This window comes from Rhincodon typus, chromosome 3 (genome assembly GCF_021869965.1).
Source record: "Rhincodon typus isolate 14 chromosome 3, sRhiTyp1.1, whole genome shotgun sequence".
In the NCBI taxonomy this organism is placed as follows: domain Eukaryota; kingdom Metazoa; phylum Chordata; class Chondrichthyes; order Orectolobiformes; family Rhincodontidae; genus Rhincodon; species Rhincodon typus.
This window is the reverse complement of record NC_063334.1, coordinates 3057942-3082159: the sequence shown is the minus strand read 5'-3', so window position 1 is coordinate 3082159 and position 24218 is coordinate 3057942. Positions and strand designations below refer to the sequence as shown.

Genomic DNA, 24218 nt, shown 5'->3' with positions numbered 1-24218 from the left:
CAAACTGATTAACCCATAATTGCATGTTTATACTTATACTCATTTAAGAACAGGTTGTGTAACAATCACAATCTGAAAGTGCTCTGGCACCACCTCCTTTATATCTACTTTCCATCCAGTCAGCCAGTACCTTCTCTTTGTCAATGTTCAATCCATTCAGTATGCCAGGCCTCTCCTCTTTCACTGTGACTTTGGTTGTTCTTTTTTAATAAAGACAAAGACAAGTATTGTTGTAGTACTATAGCCATGTCCGCCGACCCTATCTGTGTGTTTCATTTTTGATCTGTAACCTGAACCATCCCTCCTCCTATCACATGTTGATTATTTATTTGCTGTTTTGATTCTGTATTATGTTAGCTGTCTATCTTACTCTCATACTCTCTTATCTCACTTTTGACACGCCCTCTGAGCTTTCCCTATTTAGCCTGATTCTCTCTTGTGTTATAAACGTGACATCTGTCATACATAAACTTTTTCTGCTTCATTTTAACCTCTATCAATTTCATTGTCCAGAGAGTTTTGATTTTGGTTGCTGTGCTTTCTACCTTCTTTGGAATTTACCTAAATTGTGTTCAGACTACCTCTTCGTTAAAGGATGCTGATTGATTACAGTTTTGTCTGTCAATTGTTTATTTCAATTTATCTGAGCCAGATCCCTTTCCAACTCTCTGGAAATCCAACAAGCAAGCATTTTAATCTAGAATGCTTTTTATTCTATTGTGTAGCCTTATTAACTCATAGGATCATTGTATACTAGATAGTCACCTACTGGCTACTTGCTAAACTTGACTATCTCACTTCCCCACACCAGATTCAGCAAAGTGTCCCTCCTCTTTAAATAAAGATTTGCTCTAACATGCAGCCCTCTTAACATAATGAAAATTTTCAATCTGTATTTTCATGACATTTGTTATAGGTACACTGAAGCAAACGGAGGAAAGATAGAAGTGATTAAAGCCACAAGAAAATGTCTATCAGCCAAGTGTCAATTTATAAAAAGAAATCAATGTGAAAGCAGTTAGATACAAAAAGGAAGAATACTCATTTAATGTGATCCTCCTAGCTGGCCCACTATTAAAGGCTGGAATGAGATTCACCATCTGTAATTCTCAAGTTTTATTGCACTGTTTCATTGCATTGCAGCACTAACAGGTCATACTTTGGGTTGTACTGATTTTAAAACTTGATTCATTACATTAAATTCCATGTCTTCTGTGGCTTACTTTGTAGCACATTTGCCTAATGAGTCCCAATATTGTGGATTCAAGCCCTCTCCAATTCTCCAAAAAATCTATGCTGACACTAAAGTGCAATACTGAGGGAGACCTACTCTGTAGGTGATTCTGTCCTTCAGACGAGGCATTAAACTGAGGTCCTGCCTTCTCTCCAAGGTATTATTTTGAAGGAGAGTAGCGAATTATTCCTGGTGTGCTGGCCAATATTTATTGCTTAGTCAATACCATAAAAAATGATTATTTGGTTATTGCCACATTGCTGTTTAAGGGACTTGCTATGTACATATTGACTGGCACTTTCTCTGCATTATTACGCTGTAAGAGTTCTTCATAGGTTTTAAATTGCATTGGGATGTACTGTGGTCAATATATATGTGAGGTTTCTTTTACAATAAACAGATTAAGTTAAAGAAATGTTACATCTCAGCATATCTCTATGTAAAAGAGATATTTACCTTACTTCCAGAAGAGTATTCCCAAAATTCCAGAAAAGGGAAAATTTAGGCAGAGGTCATACTGCCTCACCAGTGGAATATAGTTTTACAAACACAGCTATTTATCCTAGAAGACAGACAAGATACAATAGTTCTACGCTCCAAATGAACGGCAGTTGGGGTGGGCAGCCTAGTATCAGCCTTAGCGCAAAGCGAGTACTGTCACCTCTGAAGTAGAAAGTCAGAGATTAAAATACACACCAAGTTTAAGAGCATTATCTCTGCCGACACTTAATTTAGTACTTTACTATCAAAGATGCAGTCCTTTGAATGAGACAATTAAAAAAAAGTCAGCTTGCCTTTCAGGTGGACTTAAACGATCCATTGTACTTTTTCTGAAGACCAGGACTCCTCCGGTATTGTGGCTGATATTCATATTTCAACACCATGAAAGACAAAATGTCTGATCATTCACTTCACTTGTTGTTTCTGCAAACTGTGACAATAGACTGCCGTGTTTGCCTGCATTAAAACAGTGACAACATTTAAAAAATAATTTGTTACTTGTGAATCACTGTGTACCACTCTGAAAAGGTGAAAGGTTCTTTCATAGTGGGTACTTAATTTAATCTTCATGTCTAGCTCTCCAGCTCCACAGTGCACAAGTCACAACTTGGGAGCTATTGGGCTCCATTACATTTGATTGAGGCATGGAGCAAATTTACACAAGGGAAGGGTAAAGAAGTACAGAGTAAATTCACTGCTTGAAACATGCATAGGCTATTTATTTTGCAAAAATTGCCATGTTAGGAATTTCACACATAATTCAAAGAGAAACGTGGTATTAAAAGAGTTTGTAGAAAATTCCCAATTAAGGGTTATTTAATTTTTTTTTTCTTTTTAACAACGGGTTCTTGAAAATTGATTTTCTTTAATTAATTTACCTTTATTCAGGATTATTCGAACAAAGGTGCAGCAGCCTCCAAACCAGCAATCGCCAGTGACGTCCCATACTATAGGTGAGAATCATTGCTATTATATCACTTCCCCTCTGTTTGAAAAATCTGATATTCTATCTCTGGATTAAATGATATCTACAATGAGCCCTTAGCTCTGTAGGAAGTCATTCTTGCTCTCTGTCCAAATCCTTCCTGTGTTGTTTGTTGTGACCTCCACCCCATGCAGTCTGCATTCACCTTGTTTGCCTGAAAACAGCATAATCAAGACCGCCATCTCATTTCCTGGATGCTATTGCCTTTTCATAGTATCGTTGTAGCTGAACTTATTCCAGCAACTGGAAAGTATTCAATCATACTCCTGACTTCTGCCTTGTAGAGGGTGGGATGGCTTTGGCGAGACAGGTGGTGAATGGCAATAATTCCCAGCTTCTGACTTGTTCTCGTAGCCATAGGATTTTTGTGGCTGGTTCAGTCAAATTTTTGGTCAATGGCAGCTGGCAGGATTTTGATAATGGGACATTTGACAATGGTAATTTCAATTAATATCAAGGGAAGGGGATTACACTTTCCCTTGTTGGATATGGCCATTGCCTGGCACTTGTGGGGCATGAATGTTACTTGCTACTTATCAGTCCGTGTACACATTTGTCAAGATCTTGCTACGTGTGGGGAAGGTCTGTTTCATTATCTGAGGAATTGTACATGGAGGTGAACAGTGTGCAATGATCAATGAAAATTTCCACACCTGACCTTATGGTAGAAGTAAGATGATTAACAAAGAAGCTAAAAATGATTTAGCTTAGGATGCTGTCCTGAGCAGATCCTGTGGAAATGCCCTGGAGCTCAGCTGATTGGCCTTTAACAACCAAAACCATCTGCCTTTGCGATACATATGCCTCCTTTTAGTGAAGAATGTTTTCCCCGATTAGCTTGCCTTTTGTGGATAGGATATGCCCAGGCTATTTCCATATTGTCGGGTAGTGCTGGGATTGTAACTGCTGGATCAGCCAGATTGAGGCTGGCATGTTGTCAGGGTCCCTAACCTGTGCTGAAGCCAGTGTGCTCAGCTGTTCCTTGGTATCATATCGAGTGAGTGAAATTGGCTGAAGACAGACTTCTGTTCATGGTGGGTACCTGAAGAATTGGTCAAAATAGAACACCTGTAGCACCTTTGGCTGAAGATGGTTGTAAATGCTGCAACCTTGAATTTTGTCATTAGGCAAAGGGCTCTGCCATAATTGAAGTTGCAGATGTTCACAAGAGGTTAGCTAATTGTCCACCACCATTCATGATTGGATGTGATACAGAGTTTTGATCTGATGCATTGGTTGTAAAATCATTTCAATCTGTTTATCTCATGCTGCTTCTGCTGTTCAGCATGTATGCAGACCTGTGTAGTACCTTTGCCAGATTTGCATCTAAAATTTTGGTACATCCTTTCAAGCTCTTCTACACTGCTTTTTTAAACCATGTGTGTTCCTTGTATTGATGGGAATCATTTTTTCAAAAATATACTTTATTCGAAAAATTTTCAGAAGTTCAATAAAAATTAGTTCAATTTGACATTAAACAAGTGCAGTTAAGTTTCATATTCCGCCTCAGGAGCCTACAGCCTGATGGCCTAAACAGACAATTCATCAGTTTCAAAATCTCCCCACCCCTGGCCTCAGCCCATGTCCAACTCTCCCTCTCATCCCTGCTTTCTTGACCTGACACTATCTGTCTATTTCCTTCCCTACCTATCTGCCTCACCCTTCCCACTGACCAATCCCCACTAACCCCTACCTGTATTCACCCATTGCCATCCTACCTACCTTCCCCCAGCCCCACCCCTCTCCCCTCTATTTATTTCCCACATCCCTTACCCCTCCCCAGTCCTCATGAAAGTTCTAGGCCTGAAACATCGACTCTCCTGCTCCTCTGATACTGCCTGACCTGCTGTGCTCCTCCAGCTCTGCACTGTATCAGTTCTGACTCCAGCATCTGCAGTTCTTGCCATCTCTAAGTTTCTTTCAATATTGTACATTGGGTTCCTCAATAGACTTGACATAGAAGTTTATATTTACAATGTTCATTTATAGTTTCTGTCAAACCTTCTTTGGTATAAACAACCTAAAGTGCTTTACATTGTTCTCAATCTCTTGCTATACTATGGTGGAAAGGCTTTAGTCAGTGGCTTTCCCATTTAGTCTTTGCAGCAGTTGTCCCATGCTTTGGTCCTTCTCTCAGCAAATAGTCTTTTACCTTGAAATATACCAGTCTGCAATACTCAGTCACCGACAGCTCTTTGCACTGGAAGACTAGCAGATCAGACCAAGTGAAGTCTTTCATTGAGTTGATTGTCTTCTAGTTAATATTTAGATCAATGTGCATCCCTGGTAATATCCCTGTGTTGCTAGTAAAGATAGAATGAGGAATGTGCTGGACTATAAGGCTACAGATTGTGATCGAATACAATTCTGTTACCGCTGATAGCCTACTGTATCTCATGAAAACTCATCTCCTGCACCTGGCCATGCCTAGCCTTGATATGAATACACATTAGGCCACTATTGTATTCATTCTTGATCAGACTGATCTGAAAACATGATAGGAGGATTAACCTCTAATTAGTTACTACTCATTTGAGCAATAACTGAAACGTAACCTGATTGTTATTATGGTTGGGTTTCTCTGTTTAACAATCAGAATGCTCAAATTCTCAATTGCCTCTGTATTTCTAAGCAACTTAATACTTCAAATGAAATTTGCCAATATAACTTGAGTTTTGAAGTCTGACGATTATTATGATAAAAAGATTTCATATTGTAATACAAAATTGAAATCTAAAATTTAAAGCAGCAATAGAATGGCCATTGAATGTGATGTAATTAAAGTAATAAATTCACAAAGGGGACTATTCATTACATTTTCTGCATCATTAGGTACTAAGGAGTTATGAAAGTTTTTTTTCTTTTCTTTTAATTCCTGTTCTCCTGTGTTGATTGTGTCTTTGGAGTTCTTAGCATGAGATTCAGGTTTCTATTAAAATTGAACTTTTTTAATTCATAAGTTTTAAGCATAACTCTCTGTGCTCCTGTATGTTTATGCTTTACAGCACTGATGGATTATCGATTGCTAAGCTCTGCATTGACTATGCTGTAAAGTGGTTGTTTTAGGCACAGTGGTACTTAAGGTTATTAAGGTTTCATTGAAGAACTCCCTTTTCATTCTCACTACCTTTCCTGAAGACGGTGCTTCATGTTGCGGAATGGTTTCACTGGTAGTTAGATCTTCAGTACCTCAATTGAGTGTCTTTATGTGCTAGCTTAGACGGTGAACTTCAGCAGATAGTTTGCCTGTACACAGTATCGTACTATAGTATAGTATTGACTGTGGATAAATTATTAAGTGCAGTTCGTTCCTTTCAATGGAATGACCAATTTAGAGACTGGCAAAGCCAACTCAAGCAAAGAAATTGATTTCATTGACCAAGTTCCATTGGCTTCTAATAGATTCAACAGACCAAATTCAAAGTTTCTAATGGGTTCAATAGTTGAATATACATAACTTCTCACAGTTTTAATGGATTAATTTCTGAATATCTTCAAATCAGGATCTTTAGGTTGGAAGTTTCGTGTTCAATTAATTAAGACAAAGCAACACAGAGACTGCTACATTGGTTAAACGTAACTAGTGTGGGGCTACAGTAAAGCAAAATCAATTATAAATGGAGTGTAGAGCCAATTGTGTTAACTGTTTGACTTTCAGATGTTTCCCGATGAGTGGTCTGGCTGCTCTTATATTCAAACGAGAAACCTAGGGTTGGAAAATCCATAGGCCATAGGTCCTGTCACAAATGTTGGGATCCACCTGTGAATTCTAGGAAAAAATATTATTCTTATCATTGTCAACTTAATGATGAAGGGAGACCAGATGTGTAGAGTTGAATGCCTTTGACAAAACAATGCATATTTCGATTTGAGTTAAATTTACCACTGTGGCTGCAGATCAGGTTTATTTCTCCTCTCCAGCATTGGATGTCTACAATCCAAATCTCATTCATCCTGAGTGTAGAAGATAGCTTTCTGTGGTGATTATTTTGAAACTCAATCTCAGGATTGGTTTCACATAGGAGGAAGTTCCAGATCCGGGTAGTTTCTTTTTCTATTCTGTCTAAATCTTGCTGTTGTCGTTTTACACAGCACCAAGCACAGTGGCAGTGACTCCTGTTCCATCTGCTGCCACTGACCCTGCGGGATCTTCCTACTCTATCAGTGGCATTCTGGGAATCACACCTTCCAGTGCTGAGAATAACAAGAGAAAACGCGATGAAGGTAAGTGTAAGAACACTAGATTGAAAAAAAAACTCTCCTTTAGGGAATTAAGAAGAATGTTATCATGTTAAAGAGAGAAATGCAAACATTTTCTCCTTGTACAGACAGAATATTCTACTTTTTCCATTAAATCCAAATTCTTCACTGGTATGAAGTCAGAACTGGATCAATGATGCCTTGATATGGTTAGCACTATGAATGATGATGGAGCACAACTTTTGGGAGCTGATGCTAAAGTTGCAAAGATATAACTTCATGTGGAAATAAATAAATTCAAATTGATTATTATTTACACCAGACATCATGTAACAATATACTTTTCAATTGCAGGAAAAAGTTCAGGTATTATATTACTTCAGCAGAAATTAATGCTGTTTTGAAGTGTAAAATATTTTATGACAACCAACATTTTGGAATTTAAAGACATTGTCTCACTATGTTTTATATTTTCTTAGTTGATATTCTTGATTTTTTTATGATTGGTTGTAGATAGGAGGTAGCATGAAATGTGACAGGTGATAAATAGGACAATGAAAACTATGTACAAAACCAAAAGCTTCTCCAGGTACCTTATTTTTACTGTCCCTGATATTACTGTGTGAACCTTTTTACAACATGTTAAGTTTGAAAAGTATAGTATTTTGCCGTAACAGAGGCGTATGTGCAGACATTTTCACGGAGACGTTGTTTGCACTGCCAGTTAATTGAAATGCTGCAATAGGCAGGAGTTAATAAGGTAACGGTGATCATAAGACAGAGTTCTCCAGCTGTGGACCTGTTTACTGAAATGTGAAGACCAGGAAAGGAAAGATGACACACTGTTCAATTCTGAACAATATTGGAGGGGGTTGGGGGTTGTGGGGATGGGTGCACACTTTATGCATGCTTTTTATTCACTGTGTTTTTGTAAAGTTCTACTTTAGCAGTTTTCTGAGCTGTGAAACCTAATTCAGGCTGTTGTGAGATATGCCACACACTCTGAACAATTGTCCTAATGAATATGAAGCTCTGTTCAGTCCAGGATTTGTCACAAAAGTGCGGTACATATTTTTTATTAATATTCTAACTATACCTGAAGTGTCTGCCTTCCAATATATGCTTTCCCAATTAGCTTATCTAACTTTGATTTGCCATCTTGTATAGAGATAGCATTATAATTTGCATAAATATTAAAACATCAGCATATTACAAACATATTATTTAAAAACGTATAGCTTTCCAGTGGCATTTCAGCAAGTTGGGAAGTTTAATTTTTGAACGTGTGGAAGGGAAGGCATCCATAATCTTTCACTATTTCTTAGCTCACATCATGTTGGAGTGTGGGCCAGGACCTTAGATCCATCCCAGTATCCTTTGTATTTCCACCAGCAATAAGGATTCTAACGAATTGTTAGCTATAATTTTATTTGCAGAATACTATTTTAATAACAACAAAACAACACATTTGGGAGAAATATTCTCTTCAAAGGCCTTAAAGTGGGTTACTAAAAACATTCAGAGACCAAATTAATTGTTTAACTTCTGAATTGCTTTATATCTGAGGTTTTGGCATTTTTCAAATGACACCATCTCTTTCAAGTTAGTGGGTGTTTGATGTTGGTTAGAGCATGAATTCCAACCAGAAGAATATGGGAATCAAAGTGGAAGACAGATGGAATTTATTTTCTTGCTACAGATCCAGGCTACTTTACCAATTTTGCATGAACTCTTTCTGTTAAAGATGTTGAGTGCTACCGAGAACATTTCCATGGGTGCTGCTCATCATCTGGCGGCTCATTAAACAGTTTTTGCTCAATGTGCAGCTCAACAGTGGTTCACTCTGCTACAGTGGACTTTGTAGCAAAGTACACTAATGAATATGTTGCTCCTTCCCTTCCATGGATGCTGATGGAAGGCTAATTGTCGTATTGCCACTCTGGTTCAGGCTGAAATCAGTGCATTGGGCACCAATCTTGGCATCTTTTCTAGAATTCAGCTGTATTTTCCTTTTACAAACTGAACTTTGTATTTATTATCCAAGTGTTTAATACAGAATCATAGCTTTTATTTAAACTTACTCCTTCCTGGCATGTGGGCATTGCTGACAATACTTAAAAATCTGATGCTATGCTGTTTTTAAAAGTTGTTGTTTTTCAAGGAGGAATTGTTTTGAAGTGAGTCATGAGGTATAATATTTTGGAGAACCCAGGAGTGTCATTGGTATGTAACTCTTGGGACTCATAAGTTCATGCCATTGTGTTTTGTGTGACTTGATCCTGTGCTTTTTGCAGAACTGAATAAAAATAATACAATTTCTTGATCAGTCTTATAAAGTTGGGTGGAATTGTGGTTTCATTGGCAATTGAAGAGGTTGAAATAGGTCTCAGTTGTGATGCTGTATGCAAACAAATTGCCTGAACAGATCTACTGTGTATGTGATTTTTGAAGGATAGGCGATTGTTTGATATAGTAGATGATAGCCACCTTTGCAGTTGTTCCCTAACAAGGGACTGCACCTTTAGGGAACATTGAAACATATCAGCACAGTTATACCATACGCTCTGCAATCTAGATCATGGCTGATCATCTTCCCCACTACCACATCCCTGCACTATCCCCATATATCACTTAATGTTATTAAAGTTTTGGCAAAGATCTGTAGCTCACTTAACAACCTCACCTAATGTCATAGTAACTATGAATCTATCAATCAATCTCTTAAACTTACTAACTGAGCTTCCAAAGCTCTCTGGAGGGGTTAATTCCAATGATCCACTACACTGAGGGAAGCAGTTCCTAAATGACTTGCCTTTGGTGAAGGAGCAAATGAGTTGACATTTTCAGAGTGGGGAGAAAGTCAGCACCTTTACAGTAGGAGGAAGAGAGAGTCATTTTCTTCAGAACAGTAGAAGAGAGTGAGAGAGCAAGAGAGAGAGGAGGGAGAGAGTCAGAAACCTTGAGGAATAGATAGAAAGAACAAGAGTCAGCAGCCTCAGGGATGGACAGAGAGTCAGTACCTTCAGGGACAGGAAGAGTAACTCAGCACCTTCAGGGAGGGAGAGAAAAATCACAGGTTGGAATAGAATAACTATCTTTCTGGTTGGAGGTTTTAATGGACTAAGGTTGATGAGCACTGAGAATTGAAACTCATGCTTGACCGAATGAGACGGTCTCGATTTATTCCAGCTCTGCTTTTCATATTAGGATTTCTAACTAACAACTTTCCTCATATGCACCTGACTTTATCAGAGGAAGTGTAAGATTTTAATGAACTTTGTTATCGCTGACCAAGACAGCTTTACAATATCAGTAAGTAACATTTACAAACAGTGCAGGCATTCTGAGTTTGGGGTATTGAAAGCAGGCTGTAATCTAAATAACCTCAGGGACTCTGAAACTCCTGTACAACCTAATAAGCTCATAGCTCATTAACCACCACATATAAAATATTTTCTTAATTTTGTGAAATGTGGACTCCAAGTGCCTATTTTCAAAAGAAGCAGCGAAGAGACAAGAGTAGGCTACTCAGTCCCTTGGGTACATATCTTCATTCAGTTAGATCATGGCTGATATGTACCTCAACTTCATATCCCTTGATAGGTTTTATTTTGGGTAAAAGTTATCAATCTGGACTTATAAGTTCCAAGTGCCTTAGTATCCAAAGCCCTTTAGTGCAGAGAATTGCAGTTTTCTACTGTCTCTATTGTGTGAAGAAGTGCCTCCAGATTTCCCTCCTAAATAGTCTAGGTTGCATTTTAATGTTATGTTACCTTGTTCTTGACTCCTTCATCAGGGGAAATCCTTTCCCTTTAGATTCCTTTTAACACTTTAAAACCCTCAGTGCCCTCAAAGAAATGCATATATTTAAGTCCCAGTTGCCTTCTGGTGAATCTGGCTGAACACCGTTCTATGCTGATATATATTTCCTCAGATATGGTACACAAAATCAAACTGTATGCAGAATTCTATATGGAGTCTAATGAAGGCTATAATGCCACTGAAGCATACCTTCCGTTCTTTTGTATTTCCTCTACCTTGAGATGGAAGCCAGCATTTCATTAGCCTGTTCGAATGTCTTTTTTACCTGTCTTGTAGCTCTAAATGATTTGTGTACTTTGATGCCAAATCTCATTGTTCTTCTGCAGTTCCTAACCTTTCAGCATTTGGAACATGTTCTGAATTATCTTTGTCAGGTCAAAGGTGAATGACCACACACTTGCAACGTTAAACTCTATCTGTCATAGTTTTGCCAACCCATTTAATCTATATGCGTTGTTTTGCAACTTTCTGCTTTCATTTGCCCTACTGAATGTGCCTCCTAATTTAGGCTACATGCAAACTTAAATAAATAATTCTCCATTCCTTCATTCAAGTCAATAATATACATGGTGAAATTAGGTCCCAGAATATTGTTACAACCTGATGATTAGAATACCTACCTCTCTTTTTCTACTGCATCTCCAGTCTCCTAATTAATTTAGCCTGAGTCAAAAGCCCGCCTTGAATTCCCACACTCTCATTTTATTTCCAATGGATATGAACGATTCAATGATCTACACAAGCCAGTAAAATGGGTTTATTACATAAATGAAAACTAAAAATAAAAGTTTACTTTACCATAATGTAGATGGTTCAAAAGGAAAAACTCAAAATGTTTTACTATTTATATAGTTCCAATCATACCTTAGGACTTGCCAAAACATTTTGAAGACTATTTCCATTTGAATATTTCTTAATTGTATTCCCATTATATTACACGAAAAGCTTCTTAGTTGGACTCAGTAAATAGAAGGTTAAATGCTCCTAGTTGGCTGATTTCAGTCAGGGCAGTAAAAGGGGGTTAAAATAATTTAACCCAGCTCCATTTCCACTTTCAGTTCACTTTTCAGTAGCTCCTTCCTGGAAGCTGCATGATTGCAGATATCATGTGAGGACAGGACCGGGTCTGGGACCATAATGCTTCCATGGTTGAATAGGCTATTAGTACATCCATGAGGAACAGCTGCTTGGAAGAACTGTGGATGTGGTGAAACAATAGCTCCACAGAATTCACTATTTTCAGGGAGGGAAGAAAAGCAGGGGGAAAGTGAATGGAAGCTTGAGAGTGAGAAGGTTTTACTTCAGTGGTTGACAATTTCTGAATATCTCACATCACTGCTGGAAGCTCCTTGGTTTTTCATTCTCTCTCAGACACCCTCTATTCGTACACATTTATTGCTTAATATTAGCTCTGCTTTCCCTGAATGCTTGCAGCAGCTGTCAGTGTGCATGCCATATCCTCGATGTCTAGTGACATTCACAAAAGGTTAATAATGTCTTGTGATGCCCGTTCTGTAGATTTATCATGAAATAATCTGCAACTGACTACAAAGAAATTCAACACCCCTTGTAGGCATTCATTTGTTCTGCATTGCAAAACAAAAAGCAAAAATAGTGTTGAGACCAAAATCATGATCCTTTCCTCAAATGAGAATGTTTTGTGGTGATACATTTGTAAGTAAGCACATCAGTTTGATCTTGTACACTTTAAATTTAGTGCGGAATAGTTTTAGACCTGTTAACAATAATATTAGCTTGTCTCAGCATTTGCTGGTTGCCTCTGAATTAAAATATTGTGAATTAAAGTTCAACTCCAGGAGTTGAACACATAATCCAGACTGATACTTTAGTCCAGTACAGAGTGAGTGTATCAGTGTTGGAAATGTGGCTTTTTAGATGAGATATTAAAGCATGGTTCATCTGCTAGCTCTGTGGAGTTAAAAGATCCCATGGTAGTTCTTGAAGAATGCCAGGGCATTTTCTTTTGGTACCTTGGCCAGTGCTTGTATCACATTCGAATAATCTGTTATTTTCGCATTGCTACCTAAACTCCTCACAGCTTCCTATCATACAACTGACTATATTTTGAAACAAAAATAAAAGTTGCTGGAAAAGCTCAGCAGGTCTGGCAGCATCTGCGGAGAGAAATCAGAGTTAATGTTTCGGGAAACGGTTACTCTGATTTCTCTCCACAGACGCTGCTAGACCTGCTGAGCTTTTCCAGCGATTTCTATTTTTGTTTCTGATTTACAGCATCCGCTGTTCTTTTAGTTTTTAACTATACTTTGAAATGTATACATTTAACTGTAAGGCTTTTGGAACAGCCCATGTTTGTGAAAGGCAACATATAAACACGTGCATTTTATTCTCTCTCAGATGTTAACTGAGACTCCGCTCTTTCAAATAGTGCCACAAGATCTTTAGCATTTATCTGAAAGATTAACTGGTCATTTATCTATTTGATGTTTGAGAACTTACTGTGTGCAATTGATTGCTACACTTGCCTACAAAACATACAATAAAAAAACCCCCCAGCAATTCAGTGGCTTTCAACGGCTTGGGAATGTGAAGGAGAATAGTGTAAATGGAAGGTCTTTCTATTACAGAACTGAGAGATAGTGCAGGAATGAAAATGTTTTACAACAGGACAGCAGTCATCTTGATTCTGGACTTTGACCCATTTAATAGTGTTATTCTTCTACAATCACGTTCAGTGCTGCTGGCCCGATGTATATATATATCTCAGAATATTCATATGCGTTTTCTGCAGGCCACATCTGACCCTCAGAATCCCGGTTTGTTCCTTTCCCGAATGGTAATTGACCTGGAGGGGCTAAAATAATTTTAAAAAGGGCTTTGTTACTCTTTCTGTATTTACTAGTATTTGATAGCTACCAGATTAGCTTCACGCTTAATCCAGTGGGTCCACAGTATATTTGTTGACGGGGGGGAAGGCAGTGTCTGTTGGGTTTCTGCATGAATTAAGGAGCAATTTTCCCTCCTCTGTTTCCTGGAGTAAATGGACTTACAGCAGATGTTGTGCCTTGGTGGGAGATCTGTTGCTGGGTCTCAGAACAAGGACATCTGTCGTGGATTGTTATACAAAAGAGGGGGCTTTCACTCCTCATCTCGATTTAAAGGGAGGAGGAACTTTGGTAGGGTTTGATGGGTGTTATGGGCTGATTAATGCCGGTCATTTATCCTTGACAAACAGTGACGATAGGAGTTCTGTCTTTTACATTAATTAATATAACAGCAGGGCTAGAAACAATTTGCTTCAATAAAACCACCTCACTTGCACACTCCATCAACCGAGGCTGTGGATTCGATGGAAAGTTTATTTTTACAAAACCGATGCAGAAAGATCCTTTGAGTTAGAACAGGGTCCCTGTGCACCTTTCCGTGTTGGTAATTCATTGTTAAGCGCCATGAACAACCAGATAGTACACCAAACTCCCCCACATCGTCACGTTGCTGTTGCTTTGATCTCTTGGAGAGTTTCCGCTCATTGATGTTGCTGGGAATAGTGAAGACCCGTCCACAGAGCACTTTGTTGAGAGAACCCTCTACCCCGAGGAACTGGCAAGACCATATGCTTGAGGCACAACTTATTATGGAGCAGTATCTGAAATGTTTAACTGTAGAGACTCTCGCTGTGCTGAGTATTCTGGGTTTGACTGGAACTGACAGCCCTTCCTCGTTAGAGTTACAAATACAATTCCGGCTTTTTTTTTAACCGAAGCCTCGTCTCTGAAAACAGTGTTATTGTGGCTATTAATTGTTAGAAAGGAAGCATTGATAGAAATTGCTCTGTAGAGGCCAGTGATAAAGATGGTATGTTGCACAGCTTGAATTTCACGAGGAAAGACATGGTTATCATGACTCCAAAAAAGCTTGGCATGTAATGAAATTGAAGTAGAATGTGACAACCAATTTCTGCAATCCCATGCCCCAGAAACAACTAATGAGATAATGACTAGACAGCCAAATTTAGTAATGGTGGTGGAGGAATTAATATTGGCCCAAAGAATTTCCCAGTTTTTCTTCAATGAGTGTCATCAAAATCTTTTATATTAGTCTGAGAGAAGGGATGGGCTCTTGGTTTAGCTTCTCATCTGAAAAACAGTACCCATGACAGTTCAGCACTCCCTCAGTAATGTTGTGAAGTGCTGTAATAGACTCCAAGCTCAAGTCTCTGGAGTTGGCCTTGAACCTACATCCTTCAAACTTTCAGTGCAAGAACTATTAATGAGTCAAAATGTTAGAAGGAATTTTTGTTTATTTGCTTTAGAAATTGCGTGAGGAATTTCAAGGTTTCTCAAGATTCTAAAGGGAATTAATCAAACGATTCCCAGCAAACTTCTCACAGTGTTCACAAATACAAAGAGTCGGGTTAGGGACGAGTAAATTGAAAGTCTTGTTGGGAAAACCATTAAAATGGAATGTATATGCAGGCTGCAAAAGCAATGAGATACTTTTCTAAAGAAATAAGAGATCGGCAATAAGATGGCAATTTAGGTGAGACCATAGGCCATAATCATACAGCACAGAAGGAGGCCATTTGGTCCATTGGCACTTCTGCTGCCTCTTTGAGAGAGTTCCCCTCCCCCTTTTTGGTTTGTTTTTAACAGTGACATTTATAAGAGCATCTTTTTTTTCCTGTTTGAGGTCTACAATAAATGTCATTTGGCTTCACTAACTAAGGACTAAATTGGTTTGGAGTGTGTTGGAGTCCATCTGGCAATACAGAGAAGAAGATCTTCTGGGCAGACAGACCGTAGCATATTACATGTTGCAAATTAACACAAACATTTCAGGCAAACGTATTTTACAGACACACCGTCTCTACATTGACAACACAATCATGATAATGTACAAAGCTACAGATCTGGAATTACAATTGTGGCACCACAGGGTTGCACCGTGCTGTAACACTGAGGTAGGATAGGACAGGATGAGTTTCATTAATGGGTTATGTCAAGTGACAGCAAATTAAAAAAAGTAATTGGCACTGCATTCAGCTCCATCTGAATTGGCACTGCAGTCGGCAGCCAATAACTCCACTCTAGAGATGATGTAGTAATGGCAGGATGCCACACTTCACAGAATATTTTACTAAAGCCTGCATTTCTGTCCCTGGTGATATTGAGAAGCTGAACAGTATATTCCACTACAAGCTTTAAAAGTATATTTTTGAATTTCTCACATAACAGGGTGTCTTCTTAAACTCCCTATGCTGCACAAAAAAAATACATCACTGAGAAACTTGAACCAAAGGTCTTCAGAGTTAGAACCATCAACATTCACCCAATGGTGCTTGTTTTCAATTTGTGACTAATATCCAGCACGAGTCTTCTGCTGTTTGCTCTTAAAAATATTCCTGGCATTGATCCCAATGCTGTCTCTGAAATATAGCCCTACACATTTTTGGTTACTTTAATAAAATGGACTTAATAATTTGAAAGGAGCTGAAACATTTTGTCTTCAGTGAAATAAATCAACAGATAATAGTAATCTATTATTGACTGAATATGGGAATCAAAATGGTATCCATTAGGACTATTGTCTCTTTTATCAGTACTTGTTAGCATATCATTTGAAACATATTGTTCAAAAATATGAGTGGGTGTGTTAAATAGATTTTACTAAAAGTGCAGGCTTAAGTAGAGCTCAAGCCATTTGGTACCATTTTATTCTTGACGTGCTTCAGTTCCATATGCCTGTGGTACTGCTGTGTGTACTGAAGCTAGAGCATCTGTTCAATTTTATATCTCGATGTAAACCAAACATTCTTTTTCTCTAGATGAATCATGACATTGGATTTGATGTCATCGGCCCCTCTTACCATAATTCACATTCATGTCAGAAAGGGGAAAAAAATCTCTTATCTAAACATTCAGAAAATGAATGGTCATAAGGAAAATGAGAGTTTTTCTTGTATTTGTTTGCATAAGTGTTTTCTAGCTTATAAATATGTGACTCGCAATTGCATATTACAAATGTTGCTTTGGTTTCTCCAAGAAATGTAATAAAAATTGCAGATTTTCCAATGTACATGTGAATAACAATATGATTTTTATTTCGTAAGATGGTGTCAGGTTGCTTTCACACAAGGTAAATATTTAAGATACCTTCTATTTTAACTATTCAGTTCCAGCTTTCTCATTCACCTTGCATATTGCACAAAACTTTCTGCCTAATTACAATCTTTTTCTGCATCGCACATCAAAAATGTTCCACAGTTACATTGGTCCAACAGGGTATTTTTTAAGATTGAGTACAATCTTCAGAAGAAGGAAGAAGCACATGAAAAAAGTCAGCAGCAGTCAAATAACAGATTTGTTTATGAATTTAGTTCCATCAGCCTCATTGCCTCATCTTTTCTCAGCAGCAAAGCACATCATGTGAAAATCCTTAGCCTTCATCAAATGTATCAGATATTTCAACACCTATATTTGCAAATTTCCTTTTGTAAACTAAAAATTCTGCATGTGCTTGATGTCTGGCATTGATGTAAAACATTACAACTCTAATGAGTCGACATGCAGTCTTCCCATCTGTGCTTTTGGATTGTTACTCAATTGTACAATATCTTGACTTGGTGTTTCACTGCTAAGACCCTAAGGTCTGGAATTCTGTTTGGAAACCTCACTGTTTCTCTCTCTTTTCTTTTAGAGATACCTCTTAAAACATAACACGTTGACTAAGTATCTGAGCCAATATCTCTTTAGGCCGATTGCTGTCAAATTTTGTTTGATAACACTTCTGACAAGCTCCTTGGGCTGTTATAGTATCTTACAGTGCTATACAAATGCAAGTTGTTGCTATTCTTTTGCCTGCTTCCTCTGGTTTGTTGATCCCTTGTGCACAACCCCATTGTTGGCTCTCTTGTCTGCTCTCTCAGACTGTTGACCCATTGCCACGAGCTGATTGTTTCCTCCTTTGCCTGTTCTTTCTGATTGCTTCTGATCTGCTGTCTTACCTCTTGGTTTGTTGATCCTTTGTCTGTTTTGATGGACTGTTCGCCTAATGCCCCCACCTATTGTATTATTGTATTTTACGTTCTATTGCGTTGTTCTGTGGCATGCTTGCTGAAGCTAAAAAAAGTTTAAAAATTTAAAACTGAACACAAAAGGAGAGAGAGAAAGCCAACAGGTGAAGGAAGTAAAACAGAAGAATTACAGAGCGTAGGAGAGAAAAAGTGAAACGTTTAAAAGGGAAGAGAAGCAAAAGGAGGACTTCAAATAAGAGAAATGAGGTAAAGGGAAACTGAGATTCAAAATAAGCAGGGAAGTGAAAGAAAATTAATCGAGATGGACGATGAGCAAATTCCAAGTGATGGAGTACCAAGGAAACAAAACGGAGGATGAGATTGAAAAATAGAATTGAAAGAGCACGTATTTTTTTCCGTCGATTTTCATGTACAATATCCTCACAGAAAGGAGCATGAGTGAAGCCTGGGTCACTGTAAACGTGCAGCTCTGTTCAAAATGTTTGATTGATGTAACCAGCAATGGCCTGTATATTCATTCTCAGTGGAGAAGAGGAAGCAACTTCCAGTTGAAGACTGGAAGATACCAAAGAGCTGATTGTATAAGATGGTGTTTTTATTGCATTGGAACAACATGATAGGCGGGTATCAGAAAGACCGAGAGATTCTTCTTTCAAGTGGTTCCCAGAATGGCTACTGTTCCCATTTGTGAAAGGATCAACAATGAGGGGGCACAGATTTAAAGTAATTGGTAAAAAGGGCAAAATAACATGAGAAAAAAACCTTTTCATTGCAGTGAGTGGTCAAGATCTGGAGTGCATTGCCCAAAGGTGTGATGGCAACTTCAATTGAAATATGCAAAGTGAATCATAGAATCATAGAATCCCTACAGTGTGGAAACAGGCCCTTCAGCCCAACAAGTCCATTAGACCATTAACTATGAAGGAACAATGTGCAAGGTTACAGGGTGTATGGTGGTAAGTGAATTGCTCATTTAGAGAGCTGGTGCAGACAGAATGGACCAAATGGCCTCATCTGCTCTGTAAAAGTTGTCTTTTTTTTATCTGTGGTGCAGCTGCTGATAGAGGTCTGCAAGGGAAGTAAAGTGACACAATTTAGGTTGTGACTGACAGGCTAGGGAGATCCCCAGAGTGAACACACAGTCGAATAGGAATTTGAGAATAACAGGGAAATTAAATGGAGATTGATGGTATTGTAAAAAAATTCAAAAGGATTTGCAGAGAAACTAGACAAAAAGAAAATTGAGGTTTACTGTATGAATAGAAAACAAATAGAATTTACAAATATTGCAAAAAAAGGAGAAAAAGAACACAGCGATTTGGAGAGAAAAACATTTACAGGAAACAGTTTTCTACAACTTGACCAGACAGTAACAGATATAGACATGTTACACCAGAACAGTTAAACTAGTCAGTCATGGACTTAACCTGTGTTATCATGCGATTAAAAATGGTGGTACCTGACCCTGGTAAATGTCAAGTGCTGTTGGTAGGTGAATGACCTGGCCTCCAAGTGTCAACAGCTTCAGGTGGATGAGTTTCCAGAGGAAGCTCCATCAGATTCTCGAGGAAGGAAACCCCATCGAATTATGGATGGACTAGTCCCTGATTTAACTGCAAACCATGGTGTAGTCACATAAAGAACAAGTCAATGAGAGAGAGATTGTGGACAGTCTCAAACACATCACCCTTGGTCTAACAGAGGGAAGACATTCACTGGAGCTTTGAAGGTTGTCTGATGTGGGTGATAGGAATAATAACATTTTGACTATTGTTTCTTGGCATAATTTAAATGACAAAAACATTCAACTGCTATGGAGCTGGTCTTGCTCAAGATCTTTCTGAATATGCACCAGGGGAAGCAGAAGGGATTATTTTAATTTGGCCCCATGTTCGGCACAACATTGTAGGCCAAAGGGCCCATTCCTGTGCTGTACAGTTTGATGTTTTATGTTCTAAGTGACACCCTGAATACCTGGTGATGCTCCTTTTCAGCAGCATTTCATCCCTGGGAATGGGGAAAGAGACAGATGTGCAGGGGAGAGAAGGAAACAGATAAATACATGAGCTCCCTGAATTGATGGAATTTTCTGTACCAGGAGTGCATATTAAATACAGGTTCACTATAGAGAAATGAGCTTTTAGTCCTCAAGATATTTAATATAGGATAGTACAGAATTGTTTCACTACATTTTAATAGAATCAGAGCATAATTCTACCCTGATTTCACTATATGCCACAATGATGTCAACAAACATGGGATACTCACCCTGCAACATGCTTTGACATAAACCCGTCTCAGTGACTATTGATCACATTATAGAATAAGAGATAAGGGCAAGTGAATTACAAGCAATAATCTAATCACAGGATCAGAGGGTGTTGATAAATTACGGCGATGAAATAAGACCCATTTATAAATGTAATCTACACCTGTAGATAGGATTACAGTCTTGACCTGTCATGCATTTCTGACTTGTGTGTTTAAAATAGCACTGTGCATTTACTTATGGTTTTGTGTTATTGATGCTGAGGTACTGTGAAATAAGGGCAAACCTTTGATTTCAATTGAAGATGCTGTGTGTGGTTAGAACATTGTTGTATTAAAGAGCTTTGTGTCCAATGTAGTATAAATTGTGATTATAGTCCAAGATACAGGTTGAATTACCTAATAGGAATAGGTGCAGGGCCCAGTGAAGGCCATTGGCAAAGGTGGAAAAGAAAAGGAGAGAAGATGAGGCAGGGCAAGACATTATGATTAGGTAACTGCAAATGTGGGTTTAAAAGCTTGCAAACAATACAATGCTTGGGAAGGATGTGCCATCCATGGCTGAAGACGGTTTCAAATTAAATGAAAAATGTACAATTCTGCAAAGAATAGTGTCAGCTTAGTAAAGCAAAGAATGACCAAAAGATGAATGAGAAATAAATTAGAGTGAGAGAAAAGGCTAGCGAAAATATAAAACAGTAAAAGTTTCTACTGGTATTTAAAAAGGAAAAAAATAAGGAAAGTGAGTATTGGTCCTCCAGTGAGTGTGTTTGGGAAATTAATAATGGAAAATAAGGAAAAGGCAGGTGAATTGTACAGATACTTTGCATCTGTCTTCACTGGAGAGGATGCAAATAATCATAATAAATAATTGTGAATCAAGACTTGTAAAGGAGAGAGGAACTTGAAACAATTGCAGTTGCCTGGAAAATGTACGAAGAAAATGCTTACAACTAAAAGCTGATAAACTTATTTTTAGGGTCTAAAAAAAGTGGCTGCTGAGAGGCAGGTATATTGGCTTTCATAATCTGAAATTTACTTAATCCTGGAAAGGTCATATCAGATTACAAAATAGCAGAAAAGAAAATCTTAGTATAATCAAGCAGAGCTAATGTAGTTTATGAAAGAGAAATTGAATTTGAAAGTTTATTCAGGTTCTTTGAGAAAGCAGCATGAGTAAAGGGGAACTTGTGGTTGTGGTTTACTTAGATTTTCAGAAAGCATTTGACAAGATGCCACATCAAAGGTTACTACACAAAACGAGAATTCATGGTGTAGAAGATAATATTAGCATGGGTAGCTGACAGGAAACAGAGTAGGCATAAATGGGTTGGTTTGGGATTGTCAAGATGTAAGGAGTAGATTGGCATGGGAATCAGTGCTGGGGCCTCAACCATTTTCAATCTATAGCAATAACTTGGAAGAAGGGATCAAACGTATGGTTGCTAAATTTGCTGGTGACACAAGGTAGATAGGAGAGTAAGTTGCGAAGACAACATAAGGAGTCTGCAAAGGGATATCAATAGGTTAAGTGAGTCGGCAAAACTTTGGCAGATATGGTTTAGTGTAGGAAAATATGAACTTGTCTACCTTGAGAGGAAGAATATAAAAGAAGCATATTAGTTAAATAGAGAGAGATTGCAGAACTCTGAGATACAGAGGGTTCTGGTTGACCTTGTATGTGAATTACAAAAAGTTAATCTGCAGGTACAGCAAGTGATTAGGAAGTAAATGGAATAGTGATGTTTATTGCACTACCTGTGCACAGAGAGACAAAACTAAGGGAAAAATAGTTCTTTGTCATCAGTGTGATCAGTGCAAATGGTTAGATGGTTCAAAATGTGTTATAATTAAGCTGGACTCTGGCAGCCATCACAGATTTCAAATTGATATTGTTGCACAATGTAACAATAGATACCATCTATTGGAGTAATGGTAAACATGATTAATGAGCAAAAGTCAATATCCTCAAGTATTCTCAGGTTTGAGTAGGACAACTTGAGTGAAAATACTGAATTAGGCTTGACAAAGCAGTAAATCCAGACCAGCATATCTCATTAGAATACGAAAATAGACGGATTAGGAACTGGATAAGATCATTCATTCCATTGAATCTTTTTGACCATTTAGTATGATCCTGGCTTCAATTTTACTTTCCTGCCTATTTCCCATAGTCTTTGATTTTTTGAGAGACCAAAGATCTGCCTATCCCACCCTTAATTATGTTCAAAGATGGCACATCCACAATTCTCTGGGGTAAAGAATTCCAAAGATTTTCAAACCTCTGAATGAATACATTTCTCCTTAATTCAGGCAGAACTGATTAGCCTCATATCCTAAAACAGTGCCATCTTGTTCTAGATTCTCCAGTTAGAAGAAATAAAGATTCTATTCTCTTAAGCTCCTGTCATAATCTGTAATGTCTCACTGAGATCATGTCTTGTGCTTCTAAACTGCAGAGAATATAGACTCAAATTACCCATTCCAGTGACCAAACTCATGAACTTTTACTGTTCTGCTTCAAATGTGAGTATATGTCTTCTTGTAAATATGTAGACCAAAATTGCACACATCATTCCAGGTATGATCTCACCAAAACCTCATTCAGTTGTAGTAAAACTTCTCTGTTCTTGTACTTCAACCTTTTTTATTACAAAGGCCACATGTCTTTTACTTTCTGAATTGTTTGTTTATTGTGCATGCATGCTAACTTTTGTATAATACACCAAAGTTTTCCTGAACATTGAGATTTACAAGTTCATGCCTTAGAACAAAAAAGCTAATATTTTTAATTGCAATCAAATAAATTCCCCACAACTTTGTCCATTTTTCACCTTGTTGTCCATTCACTTAACATATCCATACCTCTTTGCAGCCCTTTTATGTCCTCCTCATAAAGCTTAATTTCCATCTTGTTTTGTCTCATGATATGTACCAACAGTTTTAAAGGCGAAGCTGGAGGAAAACTTTAATGGTCTGGTCAGACAAAAGATCACTGCTCCTGGAATAATATCAGTTTCATGGATCAGTTTTATGGCAGCTATACCTAATCAGAATGATATGCTACGTTTCTACTTAAATCCTAAACACTATCAACAGAGACCAATATAATTGACCAATAATTAAAACTGTAGCCACATCTTTAGTTCAATCTCAAGTCTTCATGCTTCTTGATGTCTAAAATGGATTTTGGCAAATGTGTCTCAATGAATATATATCTGACATGATATTATTTGACATGATTCTATAAACCTGAAGGACAACACTGCTGGATGTGTTGGGAATAAGAGATTGCCATAAGTTTTCCAACAAAAGATACATGGGCTGACTGAATGGCTGCAAATATTTTGCAGAAGATTTTGTGACAGTTGGTTTCAGAGAAATGTTTGAAATATTGAGTCAAGACCATTATGAAATCCAAACATTTCCCTACATAGCTGCAATGATCATGGTGTGGTGTTACAAACTGATAAAATGATATTTTGTAGGGACTAATTTATAGGACACCTTGCCACAGGATAAGGAGTGTGTGGGGATCCAATCAAAATTATACACAGTGCCTTAGATATTTCAAATAATAGTGTTAAGGCTTCAAAAACCTTATCTGAAAGTAACTTATAAGTCACTACAAAAGGTGGTTGTAGTGGATACTTTGCCACTACCAACCAGATGCTGTCACTTGTGATTTTAATTTTAAAACCAGAAATTGATAATCATGGATTACTTCCAGTTGAAGATTCACACTGGCAACAGCTTTAACCAAGCTGCAATGGATGACTTGGTGCAGAAATAATTGCAGATTATTATTTGGCACGGTAAGTCCTGTATCAAGTCAGAGGTATCTGAATTATTTATCCAGTACTTTAACTTTCAAGATAAACTAACTTTCCAAGAGGATTACTATTCAAAGGACAACAATTAATAGTACCTGTTACTTTACAAAAAGAATTAATTTCAGTCGTTCATTCAGCAGGCTTGGTCATAGAAGGTCAGGCCTGCAGTATCTGTGATTATTGACTCAGGATATCAGCCAAACTTAAACAACACATTCCGAAATGCGATATCTGTTTGACGTGTTGAAGTTCTCTAAGTAAGGAATTATGACACAAGACCATAGTTAGACCTTTGTCAATAGTTGGAGCTGATCTTTGTGAAATACATAGCAATACCCTGCTATCAAATGTGATTGTTCTCAT

The 24218-nt window shown here is 37.8% G+C and overlaps 1 protein-coding gene across 2 annotated transcripts in view; it reads left to right on the top strand.

Moving 5' to 3' along the window:
• pax5 (paired box 5) overlaps positions 1-24218 on the top strand; it is a 204866-nt gene that overhangs the window by 28455 nt on the left and 152193 nt on the right. For both annotated transcript variants that reach the window (XM_048594913.1, XM_048594914.1), the window contains exons 4-5: positions 2624-2688; positions 6813-6944. In XM_048594913.1, the coding sequence (XP_048450870.1) occupies positions 2624-2688; positions 6813-6944 (197 nt within the window). The remainder of the gene's footprint in view (positions 1-2623; positions 2689-6812; positions 6945-24218) is intronic.